The sequence below is a fragment of the Orbicella faveolata genome, unplaced genomic scaffold (assembly GCF_042242905.1).
Source record: "Orbicella faveolata isolate gen_17 unplaced genomic scaffold, um_ofav_v1 contig_1, whole genome shotgun sequence".
NCBI classification, from domain to species: domain Eukaryota; kingdom Metazoa; phylum Cnidaria; class Anthozoa; order Scleractinia; family Merulinidae; genus Orbicella; species Orbicella faveolata.
Window position 1 is genome coordinate 33,474,390 of NW_028301536.1, and position 23,024 is coordinate 33,497,413.

A 23,024-nucleotide genomic window follows, 5' to 3' on the forward strand; every position below is an offset into this window, starting at 1 on the left:
TAAACGGGTATTCACGAAAGAATAGACAATGTCACGTGGTTAACAACCAATGAGAAGACGAGAGATAGGGGGTACGCGATATCACGTGATTAAGAGTCAATGAGAATACGGGGATAGGCGGTATACCTCCAGTTATGTCATTAAATTGTTTAAAATTAAACAAAGAGTCTGGTGTTTACTTTATAACGTTTATTGAATAATAACAACTCCAAAGGGAGAATTGATTACAACTTACACTTTTTCTTTGCCTGTACAAATCTCTTCTGTCATGGTTTGAATCCTGGCTTCTCATCTACTTTCAAGGCTTCTCGCAAGTTGTTGTAGAACTAGTCTCGGCTGTTGGTATACCATTTTAGTCCATGATCAGACATCCTCTCTCTTTCTCCGATGCCAGCACGGGTATCCTTCGTACGTCAGGAGGTGACTAAATACGCGTTTCCTGTCATCACTGGCGGGATGTAAATCCAGGACCGTGTACCCAAACGGTCGTTCGGTCACTTTTTGATACACATCCATCATGTCTTGCCAGCAAGTGAGAAAAGCTTGAGGCAGTAAATTCTTCATCCCTAATTGATCTCTTGGATTTTTGAAGGCTACGATGTAGTGCGCGTTTCTGGAAATACTCTTGGCGTATTTCCCTGGTGGAGACATGTCTTGGCACAAGCACAACACGGTGATATTTTGATGATGAGAGTGTTTGGTAAATAAGTCCAGCAACTCTTTGTCCTCACCTCCCTCTGCCATCAGATCGTCTAACACGAGTAATCCACCCTTCGGAAACCATGACTTGAGATGACCTGACTCTGGAATCCCTTCGTGAAATCGCACACCAGCGTCTTTCATGTCTTGAAATCCATCTTGCCACGCCCCATAGCAATAATGAATCGTAGGGGGAGGGTCTACAAACAATTCTTCCAAGTGATCCAAGAGAAACGATTCACTAAAGCAAGTCTTTCCGCAGCCAGAGGGACCCACAATCAAAATACTGGAGGGTGTCTTAAAGCGAAACGCTTCTCCCATTTCTATTCCACTAGGGATCCCATGGTGCTTTTCGGTAGGAAATGGAATATTTGGCACATCTTCTCGTGCTTTTTTCTGATGCACTGCTTTGACAACTGTTTCTCATGACGAATTCTACTGTCTACACGAGAGAATAATCTATGACAATATCGGCAATAAATGGACATGACTCCTTGCTAGCTTGACTCAAAATGAATTGAGGCAGTTTAAGCTTTATTTTTATAGATGGTGGAGGATGGAATTGGTGGGTGTGGTGGAGGTGGTGGTGAATGTGGTGGCGGTGATGATGAATGTGGTGGTGGAGGTGGTGGTGGTGAATGTGGTGGAGGAGGTGGTGGTGGTGGAGGTGGTGGTGGTGAATGTGGGGGTGGAGGAGGTGGTGGTGGTGAATGAGGTGGTGTTGGGTGTGGTGGATATGGTGATGAATGTGGTGGTGGAGGTGGTGCTGGTGAATGTGGTGGCGAATGTGGTGGTGGAGGTGGTGGTAGTAGTAGTGGTTGTACAGGTGGTGGTGGTAAATGTGGTGGTGTTGGTGGTGGTGGTGGTGTTAGAGGCGTTGGCGGTGAATGTGGTGGATGTGGTGATGTTGTGATGTGGTGGCGTTCTTGGAAATACTAACAGCGTATTTCCAGAACTTGATATCACCACTACATCCACCACCATCGCCTCCACCACCACCACCACCACGTCCACCACCACATTTACCACCATCACCTGTACCACCACCACCGCTACCTCCACCTCCACCACCACGTTCACCACCACTACCTCTACCTCCACCACCACCACCATACCACCCCCACATTCACCACCATCGCCTCCACCAACACCACCACATTTACCACCATCACCTCCACCACCCCCATATTCACCAAAACCACCTCCACCACCACATTCATCACCACATTCACCACCACCACCTCCTCCACCCCCACATTCACCACCACCACCTCCACCACCATTACCACCACCACCACCTCCTCCACCACATTCACCACCACCACCTCCACCACCACCACCTCCACCACCACATTCATCATCACCGCCACCACATTCACCACCACCTCCACCACACCCACCAATTCCATCCTCCACCATCTATAAAAATAAAGCTTAAACTGCCTCAATTCATTTTGAGTCAAGCTAGCAAGGAGTCATGTCCATTTATTGCCGATATTGTCATAGATTATTCTCTCGTGTAGACAGTAGAATTCGTCATGAGAAACAGTTGTCAAAGCAGTGCATCAGAAAAAAGCACGAGAAGATGTGCCAAATATTCCATTTCCTACCGAAAAGCACCATGGGATCCCTAGTGGAATAGAAATGGGAGAAGCGTTTCGCTTTAAGACACCCTCCAGTATTTTGATCGTGGGTCCCTCTGGCTGCGGAAAGACTTGCTTTAGTGAATCGTTTCTCTTGGATCACTTGGAAGAATTGTTTGTAGACCCTCCCCCTACGATTCATTATTGCTATGGGGCGTGGCAAGATGGATTTCAAGACATGAAAGACGCTGGTGTGCGATTTCACGAAGGGATTCCAGAGTCAGGTCATCTCAAGTCATGGTTTCCGAAGGGTGGATTACTCGTGTTAGACGATCTGATGGCAGAGGGAGGTGAGGACAAAGAGTTGCTGGACTTATTTACCAAACACTCTCATCATCAAAATATCACCGTGTTGTGCTTGTGCCAAGACATGTCTCCACCAGGGAAATACGCCAAGAGTATTTCCAGAAACGCGCACTACATCGTAGCCTTCAAAAATCCAAGAGATCAATTAGGGATGAAGAATTTACTGCCTCAAGCTTTTCTCACTTGCTGGCAAGACATGATGGATGTGTATCAAAAAGTGACCGAACGACCGTTTGGGTACACGGTCCTGGATTTACATCCCGCCAGTGATGACAGGAAACGCGTATTTAGTCACCTCCTGACGTACGAAGGATACCCGTGCTGGCATCGGAGAAAGAGAGAGGATGTCTGATCATGGACTAAAATGGTATACCAACAGCCGAGACTAGTTCTACAACAACTTGCGAGAAGCCTTGAAAGTAGATGAGAAGCCAGGATTCAAACCATGACAGAAGAGATTTGTACAGGCAAAGAAAAAGTGTAAGTTGTAATCAATTCTCCCTTTGGAGTTGTTATTATTCAATAAACGTTATAAAGTAAACACCAGACTCTTTGTTTAATTTTAAACAATTTAATGACATAACTGGAGGTATACCGCCTATCCCCGTATTCTCATTGACTCTTAATCACGTGATATCGCGTACCCCCTATCTCTCGTCTTCTCATTGGTTGTTAACCACGTGACATTGTCTATTCTTTCGTGAATACCCGTTTATAAGTCAAACAGTTTTGAAAGAAGTCATTTTACTCGTGACAAAGTTGGACACATCTTAAGATTCTCATTCTTGTCTTGGCGATTATGGATCTAAGCGATCAAGAGCTGTGCGACGCTTTGGAGGAAAGGACTATGGTTAATGCAAGTGATTTTATACCTGTCTAAAACTACTTATTATTCGAGCGGCTGTTTTATTGGAAGCGTTTAGTTTGCAGTGTTTGTAAATGAAGTTAGATCTTTATTTCAAGCGCGAAATGTTTGTTTGAAACTCCTTCGATGTTATTCTCAAGGGTTAAGATACAGTCTAACATAATGTCAGCCTCTAAACACGTGCTTTCCGGTTTTAATTTATTCTATCTTTCATCCCTGACTAATTATGTTAATTCTTCAATGGTCGCCCAAAATGCCTTTTGTTTGTTCAATTAAGATTCCTTTGAATGATACTTTTCACAAGGGAACAGTCGAGATCAAGGAGTTTAGATTTTATTGCAAACTGCCATTGGCAATTCATTTCCACTTGAAGTATTTCAATTGTATTTTTTTCCTTTTCACCTTTTACCCTATATATTTTTGCCTTCGCTTATTATTCGTTACCCGTCAAGGATTGCATTCACGCTAGATAAAGTTATTTCTGTTCCATTGTTTTAGTAGTGTTATCTTATTTGAGACACGATGACCAGCTTTCTGTAATTTTAGCGCAAACGTTTTGGACATTAAGGTTCATTTAAAAAATTGTGCAATGACGATAGAAACCGGTCTTTTTACTCGATCATCATGGCAAAAGTAAAAGTTTTGATATTAAAGTTCGTGACATTTGACATTGTGTGATGTTTGGTTTAATACTCTCCTTAAGAGAGGGGGACTGGGGAAGCCCAGCTGTAAGTACTTTGATTCATTCTGATTTCTTTCCTTTGATTGGTTCCCGATGATATCATCGTCCCATGATGCTTTGGACTAGCCTCCCTATAGTCAGACCTAGGACCCAAGTCTCTCAGTCTTCATCATGGCCGCTTGCCGGATGGACTTTTGTCGTTTAGGACCACAGGACACTGTATCGAGTTTGAAGTTGCATGACATTTTTGGCGTGACCCTGGCGTGATTTGTGTCGCCATGGAAATCCGTGAGACCGATCCCAGGTCCTCTGTCGAGGCTGGTGGGCTGTTTTCCAACATGGCCGACTTTCGTGGGCGCCGCCATCTTGAATTTTTAATTCGGCTCCGGATTGGGTGAAATTTGTGACGGCCATCTTGGATTTGGAGAACGATAGAATCCATTGTCCTCCAAGCAATAGCCTATTGTCTTTCAATTCTCGGCCCCTGATTGAATAACCCTTCTTGAATAACCCTTTTCTGTAATAGAGCCTTAATCTCTTCATCAATAATTCTAACTTTCTTTGGATTGAATCTGATAAGTGGTAAATTATAATGGTGAAATTGGGTCTCAATAAACTTCAGGTACTAGTGCTACACCATGTCAAGAATCTTATCCGTTGTAATTAATTTTCACTCAGACAAAAAAAAAATGAGCCTGCCAGCAACTTTGATGGTGACTGAGTTATTGCACTCACCTTTGAATTTGGGTGTTGCGCACTTTTATAAGTCAAGACTGAGACTTCTGGACTTTTTTCTTCCCCTTCCCCTTGTATAGGGAGAGGCGATTGTAGTTTTTTTGTCCCAGAATAGCTCCTTCTCCTCTGAAATTTGTCATGGCGTTCATATTGCCAACCTCTTTTTTGACTCTTTTTCTTATCTCTTCGGAGTTTTGAGGTAATTCTGTTGGTGTCAGTTATTAGAGTTATATCCTTGACTACTTTTGGCAAATCGTCCCCAAATAATTCTGTGGCAATTGGATTTGAAGGTGCGCAGAGGTATCTGTAGCTGGCATGGGTTCTGGTCGAAGAGCTTCTCTGCTGCGACGAACGTTAAGCTCCATGTTAATAGCTAACAACAGCACTCCATCAATGACTGAGTGTGTTTACAACTTTGTCCTTTGGGGGCATTTCAGATGCAGTGATAAGAGATTATCAGCTGAACGTGCTTTCTGAGTGGTTATTCCATATTGGCAAGTTAGCTCTTGTTTCGGCTAATCGTTAGCAATTTTTTGGCAACGGGTAGCGTTTCTTTATTTCAGTTCACTTGTCTGCCTCGGGTTTCTCCTTGAGTTGTTTCGAAAAGATAGCAGCTAAATCGGTATTGATTTCAGCTCCTTTTTGTTCAGCTAAATCAAAATATTTTTTCAAGCTGACCTAAGATGGCTTAATTATCGGTAGTTTGACCCGCTCATCGCTTTTCCGTCTCTTTGCTGCTGTTTGTCTAGAACCGACAAATCCAACTCGCTACAACTGTCTTTCTTTTGACACTTGTCCAGGACGAACGTCTTGTCACATTTGCCCCAAGTTGTCAAATCCTTCGCTCATACTCTGCGATAGGCTGGCGAAACATTCCTTCAAAATGATTGTCATGTTGGCAGCCATTTGTAGTGACGCCACTTCCATTTGGTGAAGGGCGACAGTTGCAGTCCGTTCTGATGCACCGCGCTCTTTAGGCGCACGCGCTTTTCTCTGGTGATTTTTCATGCACGTCTTTCTTTGTATTACCTGTGGTTGTTTTTCCACCGGCAACCTTTACAGTTTCTCTTTTTAGGGATTGAGGGGGATCTCTGGTCTCCACAGACTCCTTGTTAAGCGATTCAAGCAAGCGGAATCTACCGCCCCCCGTTATCGTACCGAAGATGTGTTGTTTTTCTCTTTGCTAAGCTCGCCATTCCACTCGCTAAACAAGTCGCGCGGATGATCTGTTTCAGTAATTGTGTGGTTGTCAGTACCCAACCCGTTATCCGGCTCAACCGAATCCATGATGAAGTAAACGAATGAGGGTGTTTCGAGAAGTATATTTCACTGTTCGGCGACAAGCGCTGCACTGTCTGGCGCATGCGCTTGCTATCCCACGGATCACTCAGCATGGTAACGAGGTAGACTCAGATTTCAAACTACAACAAAGTCACTCGGTCGTTACAAGTCGAACTCTCTGGGTTTGGCCGTCGCTTGATTTGAGAACGAGACATATTCGCAAGTTTCGAAAACAAGACATGCACCGCTTATTTGTTTGTTACACTAACTCGCGATTGGGACGGTTTCTGTGGAAACGTCGTTTACAGACTCTCGTACCCCTGGAATCGCTCCTGTGGCAAGAGCACCGGATGATGCTTGCTTGTTTTTCGCTATGTGAATAGGCGGTAATTTCCTGCTACCATATCAAAGTCATAACCCACAAAGTAGGACATTTGATGTTGGTGACTCTTACATGAAGGTGGCACTATTGCGCTTGCTCGGCGTGACCAAAATTCAAGATGGCAGCTCGTCCAAAAAGAGAATCGCGACCACCAAAGAGTTTTATTGACGACGTTGAGCAACCAAAGCCTTGTGCGATGAAGAAAAAAAAGGCCAAAAAAGGACAGTAACCTCTACGATATTGAAGTGACCGAAGTGGACTAGGACAAACTGATGCACGAAGATACATTTTGTCGGCTATGGAAATGAATTTGATGGGTGGCGTGATTCCGAAATCGACAGTGATCAGTTACCATGTGTCCGCCTCGAAAAAATTTATGTTCCAGATAAAGTATCGTTAGAAGACAGAAAGCAATTGTTTCACGGCAATTTATATGGAGGAATTAAGCGAAAACTGTGGTCTGGCAGGAAAGAAGACCAGGACGGCCGGAGTTCAGAATAGAATAAGAATTGCCAGTAGAGCAGGATGTGTTTGACACTGGACTTGGTCAGGGAACGGGAAGTTACTCTGAGAGAGGAAATTTTAACAATTGAATGCTCGGAAAAAAAATGTAATAAATATTAAGAAGTTTAATTACTTGTTGATCTCGTAAGTATACGAAGGACTATTTTGCTGGCTGAATTTCGCGTTTGAATCGTCATTTTGACCTCCAGAATGATCACCTACTGCGGTCACCGTCGTGCAACACGCAAATACAACAAAGAAAAGAAGATAAAAGATTTTCGAAGTCCTTTTTCCATGCCGTAACCCCACGAATTACATATTAAAGTACGGCAACTTTATTCCTGTGTTTAAATTTGGTGGTACATTTATTATTCCAAGCATTCGCTGACGAACAAGCCCAGTTTTCCTCGGTGTAGTGGTTTCCCGGCGGGTCACGCTTTTAAAAATTTACATCAAGCCCACGTAGAAAGTGTAATAATGCCATGCCTTAATAACGACAAAATCTCGATAGTAGGTCACAATTTTTCAACTTATTTCTGGAGGTACATTTGAGAAAGAAATGCTACCTTGGGAAAAGGAAGGAATATTCCACCCAAAGAAGAGTGTTTTTGGAGCAATTTTACCGGATGTCGGGGTCACGCGGTACTCTGTATGGCATATGTCGCTATGATCGACATGGATATGACGACTCTCGCACCCCTGAATCGCTCCTGCTCCTATCGTAAGTTTGTTGAAGACCCTTGGATCTGGAGAAGCTCGTCAAAAAGCTTTTAGCTTGCGAACAGGCTCTCGGCGAGGACGGAAAAAAGTTTCGGCGAGCGCGAAACAGAAGCATTCGGAGAGCAAAGTCCGAGAGACTGCTCGCAGGCTAAAAAGCTTTTTTCTCGTAACGCCTTAGTTATTCCAGCTATAATCTTACATTATTTCAGTTAATTCCTAATCTAATTCGCCCGGATATCGGATGTCGTCTACACTTTGTATCTACCAAGAGAAATTCTCTTGCCTGAGTCAAGATCGATATTATTAACTGCTGCAAAATGCTGCCCAAAAATTCTGTCGCATTTCAAACGTCTGCTTCATTGGTGCGTAATCAGTATATAACAGAGGGTTCTAGCTTCATTACTAAACACATTCTCGTTCCCAGAGCCTCCGTTTCTTTCGATCACGTGGTCGAAGAAACGGAGGGGCTCTGGTAGCAGCCATTACCGGATGTCCGTAGATCACGGACATCCGGTAACGCATGCGTAATTTTGGCCTGCATATCTGCTCATGCTCAGAAACTAATCCCGAGGGAGGGGAGAGAGGAATAGTATATTCTTCAGATGTAAACAGATCGGAACGTTGACATGTGTTGTCACTTCGCTGAAGTTAGGTGAGTTAGAGTTAAAAAGAGAGTAGAAAGCGGCCTTAAATGCCGTCTCCGCTTCAAACACGATTGCAAGCTTGTGTAATATTTTACCAACGGGTTTCGCTGTGCATTTTGACGTGGACCGTCTAGAAAAATTCAGGGATCAATAGCTGTGTTCTTGTTGTTTCTTCTCTTCATATTCGATATACAGGAGAAGTTTAAAGAGCGAGCTGCAGTTGTTAAAGCTTTCAAGCAAAGTAATCAGGATATACGACATGTATTACGTCTACCGATGACACGGTAAAATTTGTCTATGGACACACGGAAGCGTTTGTGGAAATCAGCCGTGGAAATTGCGTCACAGACCAGAGGATTTAAATATAAGCCCTGCTGATAGACGAAGGGAAAATTTTTTAATTGTAAGAACTATTTACTTTCTTGTTGTTTACATAGGTTTGTAAGCTGCAGCAAAATTAAAATCTGTTGAACTCAGGAAAGTTTTGTTGTATTGGAGTTTTGCTCATCTTTCCTTTCAAGGAATGTAATAAAGGTACTCACTTTCATATGATCTTTCGTATCCTCACTTTTTCAAGTAACCCCATTCTGTTTTTTTTTTTACAAAAAAGGGTCTTACACAATCAACAGATCATTAAACTGTCAAATTAAAAAAATGGATCAATCAACTTTTATTGTGCATTATTTACAGAATTAATTTACATCAGTATTATGATTAAATAAATATGAGAAGAGAAATCTATTTTGCATACGGCTATGGAAAGAATAATAACTTGGGCCGCCCGCATAGGTATTTTAAACGGTATTTTAAACGGTATTTTAACGGTTTAAAAAGCATTTAATGAAACTGTAAAAGGTTACAAATAGAAATGAAGCGGGAAAATCTACAAAAAGTTTTTAATCGACAACCCTCCTTGACTGAAATTATTTCCTCAGCAAAATGCAGTTCTACTAAGAAGTGTCCTTAATTCTTGTTCGAATATGGCAATCTACGTAATCAGTAAGGCAGTGAATACACCAAACAGCAAAAAGGCTTGCTCCGCAGCTTACATCAGTAGTACCAGGCTCAGGGCAGAGCATGCGGTCAACAGGAAGACGCTGAAGGAGACATGTGAGCCCACGTTGCATCCGTCCTCGTCACAGCAGCTAACCTTGCAAGTCACGTCGTTATACAGACCACAGTTGATTATCTCCCTATAACAGTCCAACTGGTTACTACAGAAGTTCGATACAAAGTCGCACTATCCTTCTTGACAAAGCTCCCACACATTTGTCATTTCCCGCACCGCAGTCTCTCAAATACTTGCCCTTGTCGCCTTCAAGAGTACCCTTTTTACAGTCATCTTCAGTGCCACGGCATATATAACACTTCAAAGCCGTCACTGATCAATTAGAAGACAAACAAGAAAATACATTCAAAACACCTTCACACTTCAATGTTTATTACAATATTAATTCCTTATTCCTTATTGTTGATTTATTCCTCTCTGAAGTACAACCAAGTGTCGGTCAAGGGCCGAGCCAGGTTCATCTCAGTAATTTCTTCCGTTTTAAACGTAGCAGTTGATCCATGGCCTATGGACCAACATCATTATCCGAGTTCAGTGGCTCACAGCCACTTTGATTATAATGAAAGTGACACGCTGAGATTAACACAAATAGACCATAATAAGGACACAGCCAGGCTGATTGAGAGTCACTCCGGAAGAAATGTACTTTGACAAACTTTTGACAAAACAGTTGAAAACTTAGTAAAATATAAAACTTGAGTCTTAAATATTCATAGCTTTTTGTTTTGGCTTAGCCCTGTGCTTTCCTTGCTTTTTTTCTTGAAACAATACTCAGTTCTATGCCAGAAACAATCCAGTCCAGCGAATTCTCACTCGAAAAATATAAAGTGCTAAAGCAGCAATTTTCCAAAATAGCGGATGCTGGTAAAATAGAAGCCCCCCGAATCTTCTTCTTTAACTCCTACTACTGCATGATAATTTTGAAAAATTTGGCCTAAGTGATTCAAAATTAAATCGGTGTATTTTTACAAGAAAAATAAGAGATATTTAGAGGGCTTTTCGAGATATTTAGAAAATGTTTTGTGATATTTAGAAGATTTTTTGAGAATCTCCGGAAGGATATTTGGGCGACTTGTGGAAAGGCCTGAGACTTGCATTACAGCATATCCAAATTTGGTAACTGACTCACAAAAGTACTGAAAATTACGTGATTTCTGAGAAAAAGAGCCACACTGCTATTTGTGTTTCTCGGAAAGTTGCTGGGCCTGTTTCTGGGTACCTCTGCAGGTAACTTGCCATTTATCACATTTTCTTGCATAACAACTTGGAGTAACTCTGTTGGCTTTCCCTTGTGGCTGTTCGGTGGTAGCATCTCAACTTCAATCTTTGATTCTCTAAACAGCGGACGTGTCACAGGATTATGGTGCTGTTTAGGTGGAATATTGCACCTTCCTTACGCTTTCTCATCGCATTCATGACAAAAATATCCGCAAACAAGCAACGATGTTCTTCGATGAACATGTGCCCCAGTGACAGGTTCCTTTTTTTTCTCTGAAATCGCGTGATCCGGAAGGCTTCCATACTTTTCCGTAATTACGAGATGATTTTAGCCAAGTGAATTCCTCGTTGGCTATCAATCATTTCATCTTCAACACGTGCTGACCCCGTCCTCATGGAATAATTGCTAAATATCGCTGTCTCACACTGGTATATCGATTCGATTCTTTAAACCACATTCTGTAAACTAAAAGTGAACTTACTACGGCCGGATTGACTATTCCACACAACAAAAATACTCGTCACGAGGGCTGCTGGAATCGTACCGAAATAAATGTCTCGAATGTCTCCCTCAAATGCATGCACTTCAGTGTTCAACAAAACGTTCCTGACACCCCAACATAGCAACCTGTTTTCAGAGTGCTCAATAATAAATAGAGCATGTTTATAACAGATGACGAACTGATCAACTGTGGATTCGACGGGAAAATAAGCAATTCTATTGGATACGGTTAATTAGATTTTAAATTTCACCAAAATATCACTCGGCCGTGTAAGGTCAAACTCTTTGGGCCAGAAAAGGAAAGGTCAAATTCTCTGGGTTTGGTCATCCCTTGATTTGAGAACGACAAATGTTCGCAAATTTCGAAAACATGACATGCTGCCCTTCTGTTTGTTACACTAATTCACCAGTGGGAAAGTTTATATATTCCTGGAATCGCTTCAGTGACAAGAGCATGCAACGAATCATGCCCCGGAGCTTACATGCTTCTTTTTTTTTCCGCTTTTTGTGTAAGCGGTTATTTCTTGCTACCAGTGACGTAGTGGTCTGTCAACCAATCAAAGTTGATCAAAAGAATCGGAACAGGTTGTAAACTGGATATTGCAAGTAGCTAATAAATGTATTTGGGAGTTGTCTGCTCATCTTGATACACTGAGCCACATCTTGTAGGCAACGAAGGAATCGAGGAACCACAATCATGGGCCGCTTTTTGCTGACAATCACTGTTTTTCTTGTGCTAGTAGCAGCAGGTGAGTTCTTCTCGAAGTTTGCAACAGACTCTTAAACTTGGATGCGGAAGATCTCGTCAAGAACAGCTTTCTTCTCCGTAATGCCTTAGTTATTCCAGCTATAACCTTCGTCACATGAAAGTTAGTGCTGCAATCATCAGGACTTTATTATTTTACGTTCATAAACCATTGCAAATGACTTCAGTTTCTACCAAGTTGTATGTGTTTCTCATAGCTTTAAATCACCAGTCAACAGACTCCGCGCCCATATTTCCATCCGATGCGTAATCAATCAAGAACAGACAGTTTGAGCTTCTTTACTCAACAGGAATCATGAAAACTTCGCCTCATTTTCCAAATTTTTATACGTTTTAGAACAAAAGGGGTGTCAGGAACGTTTTGTTGAACACTGAAGTGCATGCATTTGAGGGAGACATTCGAGATATTTATTTCGGTACGATTCCAGCAGCCCTCGTGACCAGTATTTATGTTGTGTGGAATAGTCAATCCGGCCGTAGTAAGTTCACTTTTAGTTTACAGAATGTGGTTTAAAGAATCGAATCGATATACCAGTGTGAGACAGCGATATTTAGCAATTATTCCATGAGGACGGGGTCAGCACGTGTTGAAGATGAAATGATTGATAGCCAACGAGGAATTCACTTGGCTAAAATCATCTCGTAATTACGGAAAAGTATGGAAGCCTTCCGGATCACGCGATTTCAGAGAAAAAAAAGGAACCTGTCACTGGGGCACATGTTCATCGAAGAACATCGTTGCTTGTTTGCGGATATTTTTGTCATGAATGCGATGAGAAAGCGTAAGGAAGGTGCAATATTCCACCTAAACAGCACCATAATCCTGTGACACGTCCGCTGTTTAGAGAATCAAAGATTGAAGTTGAGATGCTACCACCGAACAGCCACAAGGGAAAGCCAACAGAGTTATTCCAAGTTGTTATGCAAGAAAATGTGATAAAATGGCAAGTTACTTGCAGAGGTACCCAGAAACAGGCCCAGCAACTTTCCGAGAAACACAAATAGCAGTGTGGCTCTTTTTCTCAGAAATCACGTAATTTTCAGTACTTTTGTGAGTCAGCTACCAAATTTGGATACGCTGTAATGAAAGTCTCAGGCCTTTCCACAAGTCGCCCAAATATCCTTCCGGAGATTCTCAAAAAATCTTCTAAATATCACAAAACATTTTCTAAATATCGCGAAAAGCCCTCTAAATATCTCTTATTTTTCTTGTAAAAATACACCGATTTAATTTTGAATCACTTAGGCCAAATTTTTCAAAATTATCATGCAGTAGTAGGAGTTAAAGAAGAAGATTCGGGGGGTTTCTATTTTACCAGCATCCGCTATTTTGGAAAATTGCTGCTTTAGCACTTTATATTTTTCGAGTGAGAATTCGCTGGACTGGATTGTTTCTGGCATAGAACTGAGTATTGTTTCAAGAAAAAAGCAAGGAAAACAGAGGGCTAAGCCAAAACAAAAAGCTATGAATATTTAAGCAATAGACTACAAGTTTATGGTTTATAGGCTGATAAACCACGCGGGAAGTTGGAAGAACACGAGAAGAATTCGTAAATCACGAGGCGCAGGCAAGTGATTTACGAATTCTTCGAGTGAGTAAACTGAGTAAAAAAAAAAAGCCATGAGAAAAACATAAACCGGGCCCGGCCCTACGACCCTAAAAGTCCCGGGGATAAAAGCATTTGGCTACTGGGCTGTGAAGACTCAAGTTTTATATTTTACTAAGTTTTCAACTGTTTTGTCAAAAGTTTGTCAAAGTACATTTCTTCCGGAGTGACTCTCAATCAGCCTGGCTGTGTTCTTAATATGGTCTATTTGTGTTAATCTCAGCGTGTCACTTTCATTATAATCAAAGTGGCTGTGAGCCACTGAACTCGGATAATGATGCTAGTCCATAGGCCATGGATCAACTGCTACGTTCAAAACGGAAGAAATTACTGAGATGAACCTGGCTCGGCCCTTGACCGACACTTGGTTGTACTTCAGAGAGGAATAAATCAACAATAAGGAATAAGGAATTAATAGCGGAGCTCCGGCGGCCCGAAGGGCCGCCAAGCGGAGCCCCATACTCATATGGGAAAGAAAAGGAAACCCATGAGTTGATTTTCTCATTGTTACCATGGCTAGCGGTATTGCTCGTGGGCGCGTACGCACGACGACGACGACGACGACGACGACGACGGCGACGGCGACGGCGACGGCGGAGTTGCCCAACATGGCGGCCATACTCCAAATAATAGGTTGACAGAGACATGCATCCTTGGTTTACCGTGTGCTTCCTTGACATTGGACATCCATGTTATGATCAATTGACACCTGTCAATACAAGGTATCCGCTGACCAGTATCACGTGACCATATCGCGGGCTCAGGTTTACAGCTCCTCGAGGTCACGTGTTTTCTTGAAGTTGACCGCTGACCAAGCGCTGGTTATCGATTGGATCGCGGGCTCATATTGGGTTAGCTTGTTGGAAACAGGGCAGGATTGCTCGGAAGCCAGTTTATGCTAACCCAGGATTAAAAGTTAATCGAATTATAACTTTTTCTTCTATACAAATGTGTTTTGCTGTTTTGTTTTGCGTATATGGTGATTATTAAAACTCAAAACAGAAGGCCAAACAATACACAGAAACCTCACCGCAAAGTTACAAAACTTGAATCAAAATTCTACCTTTTTCTGGGTTAGCTTAATCGGGCTTTGAACAACCCGGCCCAGGAGCTACGCTTTTAGGCTGGCCTAAATCTATATATTATTGTAATAAACGTTAAAGTGTGAAAGTGTTTTGAATGTATTTTCTTGTTTGTCTTCTAATTGATCAGTGACGGCTTTGAAGTGTTATATATGCCGTGGCACTGAAGATGACTGTAAAAAGAGCGACAAGGGCAAGTATTTGAGAGACTGCGGTGAGGGAAATGACAAATGTATGAGGAGCTTTGTCGAGAAGGATAGTGCGACCTTGGTGACGAACTCCTGTAGTAACCAGTTGGACTGTTATAGCGAGATAATCAACTGTGGTCTGTATAACGATGTGACTTGCAAGGTTAGCTGCTGTGACGAGAACGCATGCAACATGGGTTCGCATGTCTTCTTCAGCGTTTTCGTGTTGACCGCATGCTCTGCCCTGGGCCTGGTACTACTGATGTAAGCTGCGGAGCAAGCCTTTTTGCTGTTTGGTGTATTCACTGCCTTACTGATTACATAGATTGTCACATTCGAACAAGAATTAAGGACACTTCTTAGTAGAACTGCATTTTGCTGAGGAAAAAATTTCAGTCAAGGAAGGTTGTCGATTAAAAACGTTTTGCAGATTTTCCTTCATTTCTATTTGTAATCTTTTACAGTTTCATTAAATGCTTTTTTAAACCGTTAAAATACCGTTTAAAATACCGTTGTATTTTGATTAGGACGTTTTCACTGAAAGACGATGGGTTATGCATATTCCGTAGGCTTTATATTGGACGAATGGTGAGAGAAACAGGTAAAATCGGCTTTTGGACCTGCCTTTTACAGGAAATAAGGTTAGAACATTTCGAAATTATCAGCTCTGTGTCTATTTCAACTTAATATAGGTCAAGACATGTGGCGCATGCTAAAATATATGTCTACCCCGTCAATTGAAAGTTCACGACGGGAGGTCCAGTATTTGTACTTTTAACGTACTTTGGAAAGCTCTCGCGATCTCGCGTCGCTTACAATCATTTGCCCAAAGAATTTTTACAGGAAACTGTAGACCATCCTTCTACAACTCAACCACCAGAAGCTTAATCCATTTGAAGGATTTGTCTGATTTCTTAGGCAGGTCTTAGAAGCATGATTCTTGGCCACCAAGCGTAGCTTGAATGTCACTAAATCGTCACTACCTCTAATTCGGCCGTCTGCTAACCTCCTACGCAGACGCTCTTTGGGTTCGTCACGCAATCTCCCTCTCACACATCTGCTGCAACGGCAGGTATATTTTGCAGGTTGCAGGTTGCAGGTTGTAGGGTGAAATTTAAGTATAAGTGGAAAACCGCTGGCACTTAAAAGAAACGTGCAGGTGGTAGACTTACCGTGACTGTTACATGACGCTGTTTACAATCGCTCGGAAAGGTGGCTTCCACCTAAGTGCCAAACCGGCCGAAGCGATGGGAGGAGAGTATATTCCTATGATTTTAAGCCTGCAATGTTAATTATTGTTTTTGAAAAAACATCTAAAATATCATCTGAAATATCTGCTGAATTTGGTTTCTTCCCTGTGAATACCAAAATGAAAGCACACTGAGCTTGTGCTAGTATATTCCGTCGGTTAAAATCTTATATTATTGTTATTTTCAGATAAATTTTGCTTTCAACTTTTCCAACCTAGCGGTATGTTTTCAGAGTGCTCAATAATAAACTAGAGCGTGATTATAATAGATGACGAACTGATCAACTGTGGATTCGATGGGAAAATAAGCAATTCTATTGGATACGGTTAATTAGATTTTAAATTTCAACAAAATGTCACTCGGCCGGGTAAGGTCAAACTCTCTGGGCCAAAAAAGAAGAGGTCAAACTCTCTGGGTTTGGTCATCCCTTGATTTGAGAACGAGAAATGTTCGCAAATTCTGTTTGTTACACTTATTCACTAGTGGGTAGGTTTATATATTCCTGGGATCGCTTCAGTGACAAGAGCATGCAACGAATCATGCCCCAAAGCTTGCATCCTTCTTTTTCAGTTTCCGCTTTTTGTGTAAGCGGTTATTTCTAGCTACCAATGACGTAGTGGTCTGTCAACCAATCAAAGTTGATCAAAAGAATCGAAACAGGTTGTAAACTGGATATTGCAAGTAGCTAATAAATGTATTTGGGAGTTGTCTGCTCATCTTGATACACTGAGCCACATCTTGTAGGCAACGAAGGAATCGAGGAACCACAATCATGGGCCGCTTTTTGCTGACAATCACTGTTTTTCTTGTACTAGTAGCAGCAGGTGAGTTCTTCTCGAAGTTTGCAACAGACTCTTAAACTTGGATGCGGAAGATCTCATCAAGAACAGCTTTCTTCTCCGTAATGCCTTAGTTATTCCAGCTATAACCTTCGTCACATGAAAGTTAGTGCTGCAATCATCAGGACTTTATTATTTTACGTTCATAAAACATAGCAAATGACTTCAGTTTCTACCAAGTTGTATGTGTTTCTCCTAACTTTAAATCATCAGTCAACAGACTCCGCGCCCATATTTCCATCCGATGCGTAATCAATCAAGAACAGGCAGTTTGAGCTTCTTTACTCGACAGGAATCATGAAAACTTCGCCTCATTTTCCAAATTTTTATACGTTTTAGAACAAAAGGGGTGTCAGGAACGTTTTGTTGAACACTGAAGTGCATGCATTTGAGGGAGACATTCGAGATATTTATTTCGGTACGATTCCAGCAGCCCTCGTGACCAGTATTTATGTTGTGTGGAATAGTCAATCCGGCCGTAGTAAGTTCACTTTTAGTTTACAGAATGTGGTTTAAAGAATCGAATCGATATACCAGAGTGAGAAGACGATATTTAGCAATTATTTCATGAGCACAGGGTCAGCACGTGTTGAAGATGAAATGATTGATAGCCAACGAGGAATTGACTTGGCTATAATCATCTCGTAGTAACGGAAAAGTATGGAAGCCTTCCGGATCACGCGATTTCAAAGAAAAAAGGAAACCTGTGGTAGAGGAGCCCAGAAACAGGTCCAGCAACTTTCCGACAAGCGCAAATAGCAAAAACATCACTTCGACTGTAACTCTTTTTCTCAGAAATCACGTGATTTTCAGTACTTTTGTGAGTTAGTGACCATATTTGGATACGCTGTAACGCAAGTCTCAGGCCTTTCCACAAGACGCCCAAATATCTCTCCGGAAATTCTCAAAAACCTTTCTAAATATCACAAAACATTTTCTAAATATCTCGAAAAACCCTCTAAATATCTCTTATTTTTCTTGTAAAAATACAGCGATTTTGAATTACTCAGGCCAAACGTTTCAAAATTATCATGCAGTAGTAGGAGTTAAAGAAGAAGATTCAGGGGATTCGATTTTACCAGCATCCGCTATTTTGGAAAATTACTGCTTTAACACTTTATATGTTTCGATGGGAATTCGCTGGACTGGATTGTTTCTGGCATAGAACTGAGTATTGTTTCAAGAAAAAAACAAGGAAAACATAGGGCTTAGCCAAAACAAAAAGCTATGAATATTTAAGCAATAGACTACAAGTTTTTATGGTTTATAGGCTGATAAACCACGTGGGATGTTGGAAGAACACGAGAAGAATTCGCAAATCAAGAGCCGCAGGCGAGTGATTTACGAATTCTTTACTGGCACAATAAACCGTAGCTGATCGACCAATCAGAGCGCGTGCATTCATTTAATTATTATATAATTCTAAATATCTTAATATTTTCTAATTATCTCGGGGACTTTTAAATATCCCAAAAAACATCCGGGTATCCCGGGTATCCCTGATTTTCAATCCCGGTCAACTTGGACCGCCCGGAGAGGTCTCGTTCCACTTACGTACGTACAAAACGAAAGAAATTTAATGAACTTGGCTTGGCCCTATTGCTGACCCGGTTAAAAAAAGCCACGGCCCTATGCCCTATGCTCGACCCTATTCCGTACAATGCCGTACCGAACCAGAGCCGCTTGTCTCTTTACCCCGCCGGTAAACCCATGAGTAAAAAAAAAAACATGAGATAAACATAAACCGGGCCCGGCCCTACGACCCTAAAAGTCCCGGGGATAAAAGCATTTGGCTACTGGGCTGTGAAGACTCAAGTTTTATATTTTACTAAGTTTTCAACTGTTTTGTCAAAAGTTTGTCAAAGTACATTTCCTCCGGAGTGACTCTCAATCAGCCTGGCTGTGTTCTTAATATGGTCTATTTGTGTCAATCTCAGCGTGTCACTTTCATTATAATCAAAGTGGCTGTGAGCCACTGAACTCGGATAATGATGCTAGTCCATAAGCCATGGATCAACTGCTACGTTCAAAACGGAAGAAATTACTGAAATGCACCTGGCTCGGCCTTTGACCGACACTTGTACTTCAGAGAGGAATAAATCAACAATAAGGAATAAGGAATTAATATTGTAATAAACGTTAAAGTGTGAACGTGTTTTGAATGTATTTTCTTGTTTCTCTTCTAATTGATCAGTGACGGCTTTGAAGTGTTATATATGCAGTTGCACTGAAGATGACTGTAAAAAGAGCACTCTGGAAGGCGACAAAGGCAAGTATTTGAAAGACTGCGGTGCGGGAGATGACAAATGTGTGAGGAGCTTTGTCAAGAAGGATAGTGCGAGCTTTGTATGGAACTCCTGTAGTAACCAGTAGGACTGTTACAGCGAGATAATCAACTGCATGTGGTTTGTATAACGACGTGACTTGCAAGGTTAGCTGCTGTGACGAGGACGGATGCAACATGGGCTCACATATCTCCTTCAGCGTCTTCCTGTTGACCGCATGCTCTGCCCTGGGCCTGGCATTACTCATATAAGCCGCGGACCAAGCCTTTTTGCTGCTTTTTGCCTGATTGATTACCATATTCGAACAAGAATTAAGGACAGCCAGTATTACTCACTACACTTCTTAGTTGTTGGACTAGAACTGCAGTTTGTTCAGAAAAAAGTCTGAATCAAGCAACATTGTCAGTGAAAAGTTTTTTGTGATTTTCCTTCATTTCAATTTGTAACCTTTTACAGTCTGATTAAACTTTTTTAAAATCTTTGTATTTTAATGAGCGTTTTCACTGGAAGACGATGGCTTATGAACATTCTGTAGCGCTCTGGTTTAGAGAGATTTAACAACTCAATTTTCCTCAGGACTAACCTAAGAGACTGATGTTGATGAGCAGTTAATGAGTTGTAACTCCATCCATGGTTACTGTTCAACACTTTGACTGGACACACTGATACACGGGAAAGGAGTGGGGCGCTTTCTTGCCGAATAACACAACACTATGACCCCAACTAGCAAGGGCTCGAGCACAAATATCTGTATCTCGAGTGCAAAACGGTGTTTTCATGGTGTTTCCATGTTGATATGCTTAATCAAGAAGAGATATCTACGTTGAAAATTGTTTGGGAATTTCAGTGCGCCTGTCGTGGGAGCCTGGATCGAGCGGTCTGCGTTGGAGGCATGGCCGTTTCATGCTACAGAAACCAAAGATAAGTGCCGGCCTGATGGGCCACTTGGCTCTTATGCAGACTTAACCTTCCTTCACCCTACCTTTTTTTTAACTTTTTACTTTCACACACTTTCACACATACAGAAACACCGAGGAGCCGTCACGCTAACCTTTTAAGAAGAGGTCACTATTATTACCTGACTATTGAAACAAATTAATTTTATGCCATCTTAGGCAGAAACTCAATTTTTCTTTTCATGCCTAAATGGAATTTACATTTCGTTATGAGACTACAAAGCAATAATGAGGAAAAAAGCCCAGTTGACGTTTTAAGAAATGGTCGATCCACGCTATTTTTGTCAGTAACATCCGAGTGAAATCCTAGTCTATGTATGTCTTTTTTCCATGTCGGGGGCGGGGGGGGGGGGGGTGACACTCTACCTGGTAACAGGAGTACAGTGGACTGATGTTTTCATCCTGGGAAATTATGATTGGTACCGCTTGGCGTTTGTTATTCAGCCATTTTCCAAGGCTAAATTTTTACATGCATGTTACTCAGTCCTCGTATAGGTTTACAAAGTCGTGAAGAAACAGGACCTAAAGTTGCATTGAATTACAGTGATCGTTTTTGTCAAGGAAGCGCAGTTCTTGGCCAGCAAGCGTAGCTTCACTATCACTCAATTGCCATCGTCGTTGTACCTCTTATACGTCTACAAAGTCGTACAAACGCAGGACCTCAAGTTACATTTAAAAGTAATCCTTTTCGTCTTAAGAGGAGCACAGTGGACTGATGCTTTTCATCCCTTTAGTCTGTATACGAGCCAAGTGGCCCATCAGGCCGGAGCTTATCGCGGTTTCCGTAGCATGAAGCGACTAGCAGTATTCGTACTCCCCCCTTGATGGGATGCTAGTCCATTGCAGGGTTACCCCCAGCATTAAGTTCGCCGGTACCCATTTATACACCTCGGTAGAGAGAGGCACCGTGAGAGTAAAGTGTCTTGCCCAACTACACAAAACAATGACCACAGCTAGGGCTCAAACTTGGACCGCTCGATCCGGAGACGAGCGCACTAACCATGAGGCCACCGCGTCTTCCATCCCTTTACTGCTGGGAAATTATTGTACCGCCTGAAGTTTTTTTATTCAGCCATTTTTTAGAGTTAAAGTGCTACATGCATGTTACTCAGTCCTCTTATAGGTTTACAAAGTCGTGAAGAAACAGGACCTAAATTACCAATTATAACATAGCGTGCGCGCTACTCCTGCCTAATTCCTCTTGAGCCATCATGAGCAAGCGAGTTGCGTAAACAGAGTGCTCAACAAAATAAAATGCTAAAAACAGCCTGTCACAAATAGGTCTGCATCCCAGTCCCCTTTGTAATTTAAATAAACTGGTTTCATAGTGGAAGTGAAGTGCTGCCCCATGTAGAAAGATGGTGGGGGTGAGACGTGAAGATATCTCATGGTGTTGGAGATCGTTGGAAAAATATAGTAAATTAAGGTCGTAGAAATAAGCAAGTTTGAAATTGAATTCTAATTAAAAAAATTGCCAATAATATAATTCTTCTTCTTCTTCTGAGAAACTGCTATCGAAAAGTGATAGATATTTTAGTTGAAACAATCATGTAACATGAACAGTAACAAACGGGTGGAACCGCGCCTTACGACCACCCCGTTAATACGATCACCTCGTTATTACGGCCACTTTACTCTGGCCCGAAAAAAAGCTCAGTCAGTCATTTTCTTATTTAAAGAACCCCTCTAATACGACCACTCCGTTAATACGACCAATTTTCCTTGGGCCGAAGGTGGTCGTATTAACGGAGTTCCACTCTGTGTTGACAAAAAAATAACAGTGTAGATGTCTACTACTTGCAATTAATGCTGACGAAATAAGTTTCAATAGTAATAAATTATTATTCTTTATAACCTGCTATCAAAACGTGATAGATATTTTGTTTTTACAAAAACGGTAAGTTACTCAGTAGCTTGTCATGTCAGGTGTAAATTTAAGTTTTATTTTTCCGTTTGTTTGCCTCGGTAGGTAATTTGCTCGTTTCATTCGCCTCGTTGGGCAAATTAGAATTCAGTTTGTTCGCCTCGCAGGGCAATTCACTTGTTTTCTTCGTCTCGTTTGGCAAATTAGAATTCAGTTTGTTCACCTCGCTGGGCAGTTCACTTGTGTATTCGCCTCGTTGGGCAAATTATAATTCAGTCTGTATACCTCGCTGGGCAATACTCATGGAACAACAGCGCGCGGTGAGACTCAAGAAAGAATATCGTCTGTTACGAGTATCGTCATGTGTAGAGCAGGGTCGTTTCCAGACAGAACTCAGGATCGCTGGTAACAGTAACAACCTCAGGGGTGGATCCAGGATTTTACATGAGTGATTCGCACTAATTTAACTAGGGGGGTTTGAGGCTGATGCTCCCCTAAGAAAATTTGAAATTTAGTTCTCTCAGAATTTTCCTGCATTCTGAGAGGTTTGGAAACACTTGAGTGATTTCTGGAAATCACTTGAACTACTATGGATTCACCCCTGAAACTAATTTATTTCCGTAAGGAAACTTCGCGAATTTACAGCACTAAGCTTCTTCAAATTTGTCTGTCGCTGTCGCCTCTAAATTCAACAAGTTCTTTGCAACCATTGGATGTCGCATTGCCAAAAAATTGTTTTTCATATCAAAGGATGCCTAGAAGAAATACGAATCTGCTGTCCAAACTGATGATGAAAATCTATGCGAACTTCATTGCGTCAGTTCTAAAGTTGTTTCTAAGATTTTGCACTTATTGAAGGTCAACAAGGCAGCTTGACTAGACAAAATACCAGCAAGGTTAGTGAGAGATGCCGAAGCGGAGCTTGCTCCGTCAATAA

The 23,024-nt window shown here is 41.7% G+C and overlaps 4 protein-coding genes and 1 long non-coding RNA gene across 7 annotated transcripts in view; 3 read left to right on the forward strand and 2 right to left on the reverse strand.

Annotated features, from left to right (window-relative positions):
* LOC149118822 (uncharacterized) overlaps window positions 1-23,024 on the forward strand; it is a 51,694-nt gene that overhangs the window by 22,911 nt on the left and 5,759 nt on the right. Inside the window, exons 1-2 of one of the 3 annotated variants that reach the window (XM_089273230.1) lie at window positions 11,876-11,999; window positions 14,836-15,388. The exons of 1 other annotated variant lie outside the window; for it this stretch is intronic. In XM_089273230.1, coding sequence (XP_089129356.1) covers window positions 11,948-11,999; window positions 14,836-15,161 — 378 coding nt within the window. In that variant the 5' untranslated portion in view covers window positions 11,876-11,947 and the 3' untranslated portion in view covers window positions 15,162-15,388. Of the gene's footprint in view, window positions 1-11,869; window positions 12,000-14,835; window positions 15,389-23,024 lie in introns of those variants that run through there. One more of the 3 variants, XM_089273227.1, reaches the window with a different exon arrangement.
* LOC149118823 (uncharacterized) lies at window positions 39-1,020 on the reverse strand. The gene has a single exon (XM_089273212.1). It carries the CDS (start codon window positions 1,018-1,020, stop codon window positions 364-366), a length of 657 nt encoding a protein of 218 aa, XP_089129338.1. The 3' UTR covers window positions 39-363.
* LOC149118824 (uncharacterized) lies at window positions 1,240-2,118 on the reverse strand. Its single transcript, XM_089273200.1, has 2 exons — window positions 2,040-2,118; window positions 1,240-1,970 (listed from the first exon to the last, which is right to left on the reverse strand). The coding sequence occupies exons 1-2, from the start codon at window positions 2,116-2,118 to the stop codon at window positions 1,240-1,242; spliced, it is 810 nt and encodes a 269-aa protein (XP_089129326.1).
* On the forward strand, window positions 2,245-3,325 carry LOC110065458 (uncharacterized). Its single transcript, XM_020772596.2, has one exon. It carries the CDS (start codon window positions 2,344-2,346, stop codon window positions 2,998-3,000), a length of 657 nt encoding a protein of 218 aa, XP_020628255.2. The 5' UTR covers window positions 2,245-2,343; the 3' UTR covers window positions 3,001-3,325.
* LOC149118825 (uncharacterized) lies at window positions 16,855-19,370 on the forward strand. The gene is made up of 2 exons (XR_016201943.1): window positions 16,855-16,967; window positions 19,177-19,370. It is a non-coding gene; the product is annotated as an uncharacterized LOC149118825 (long non-coding RNA).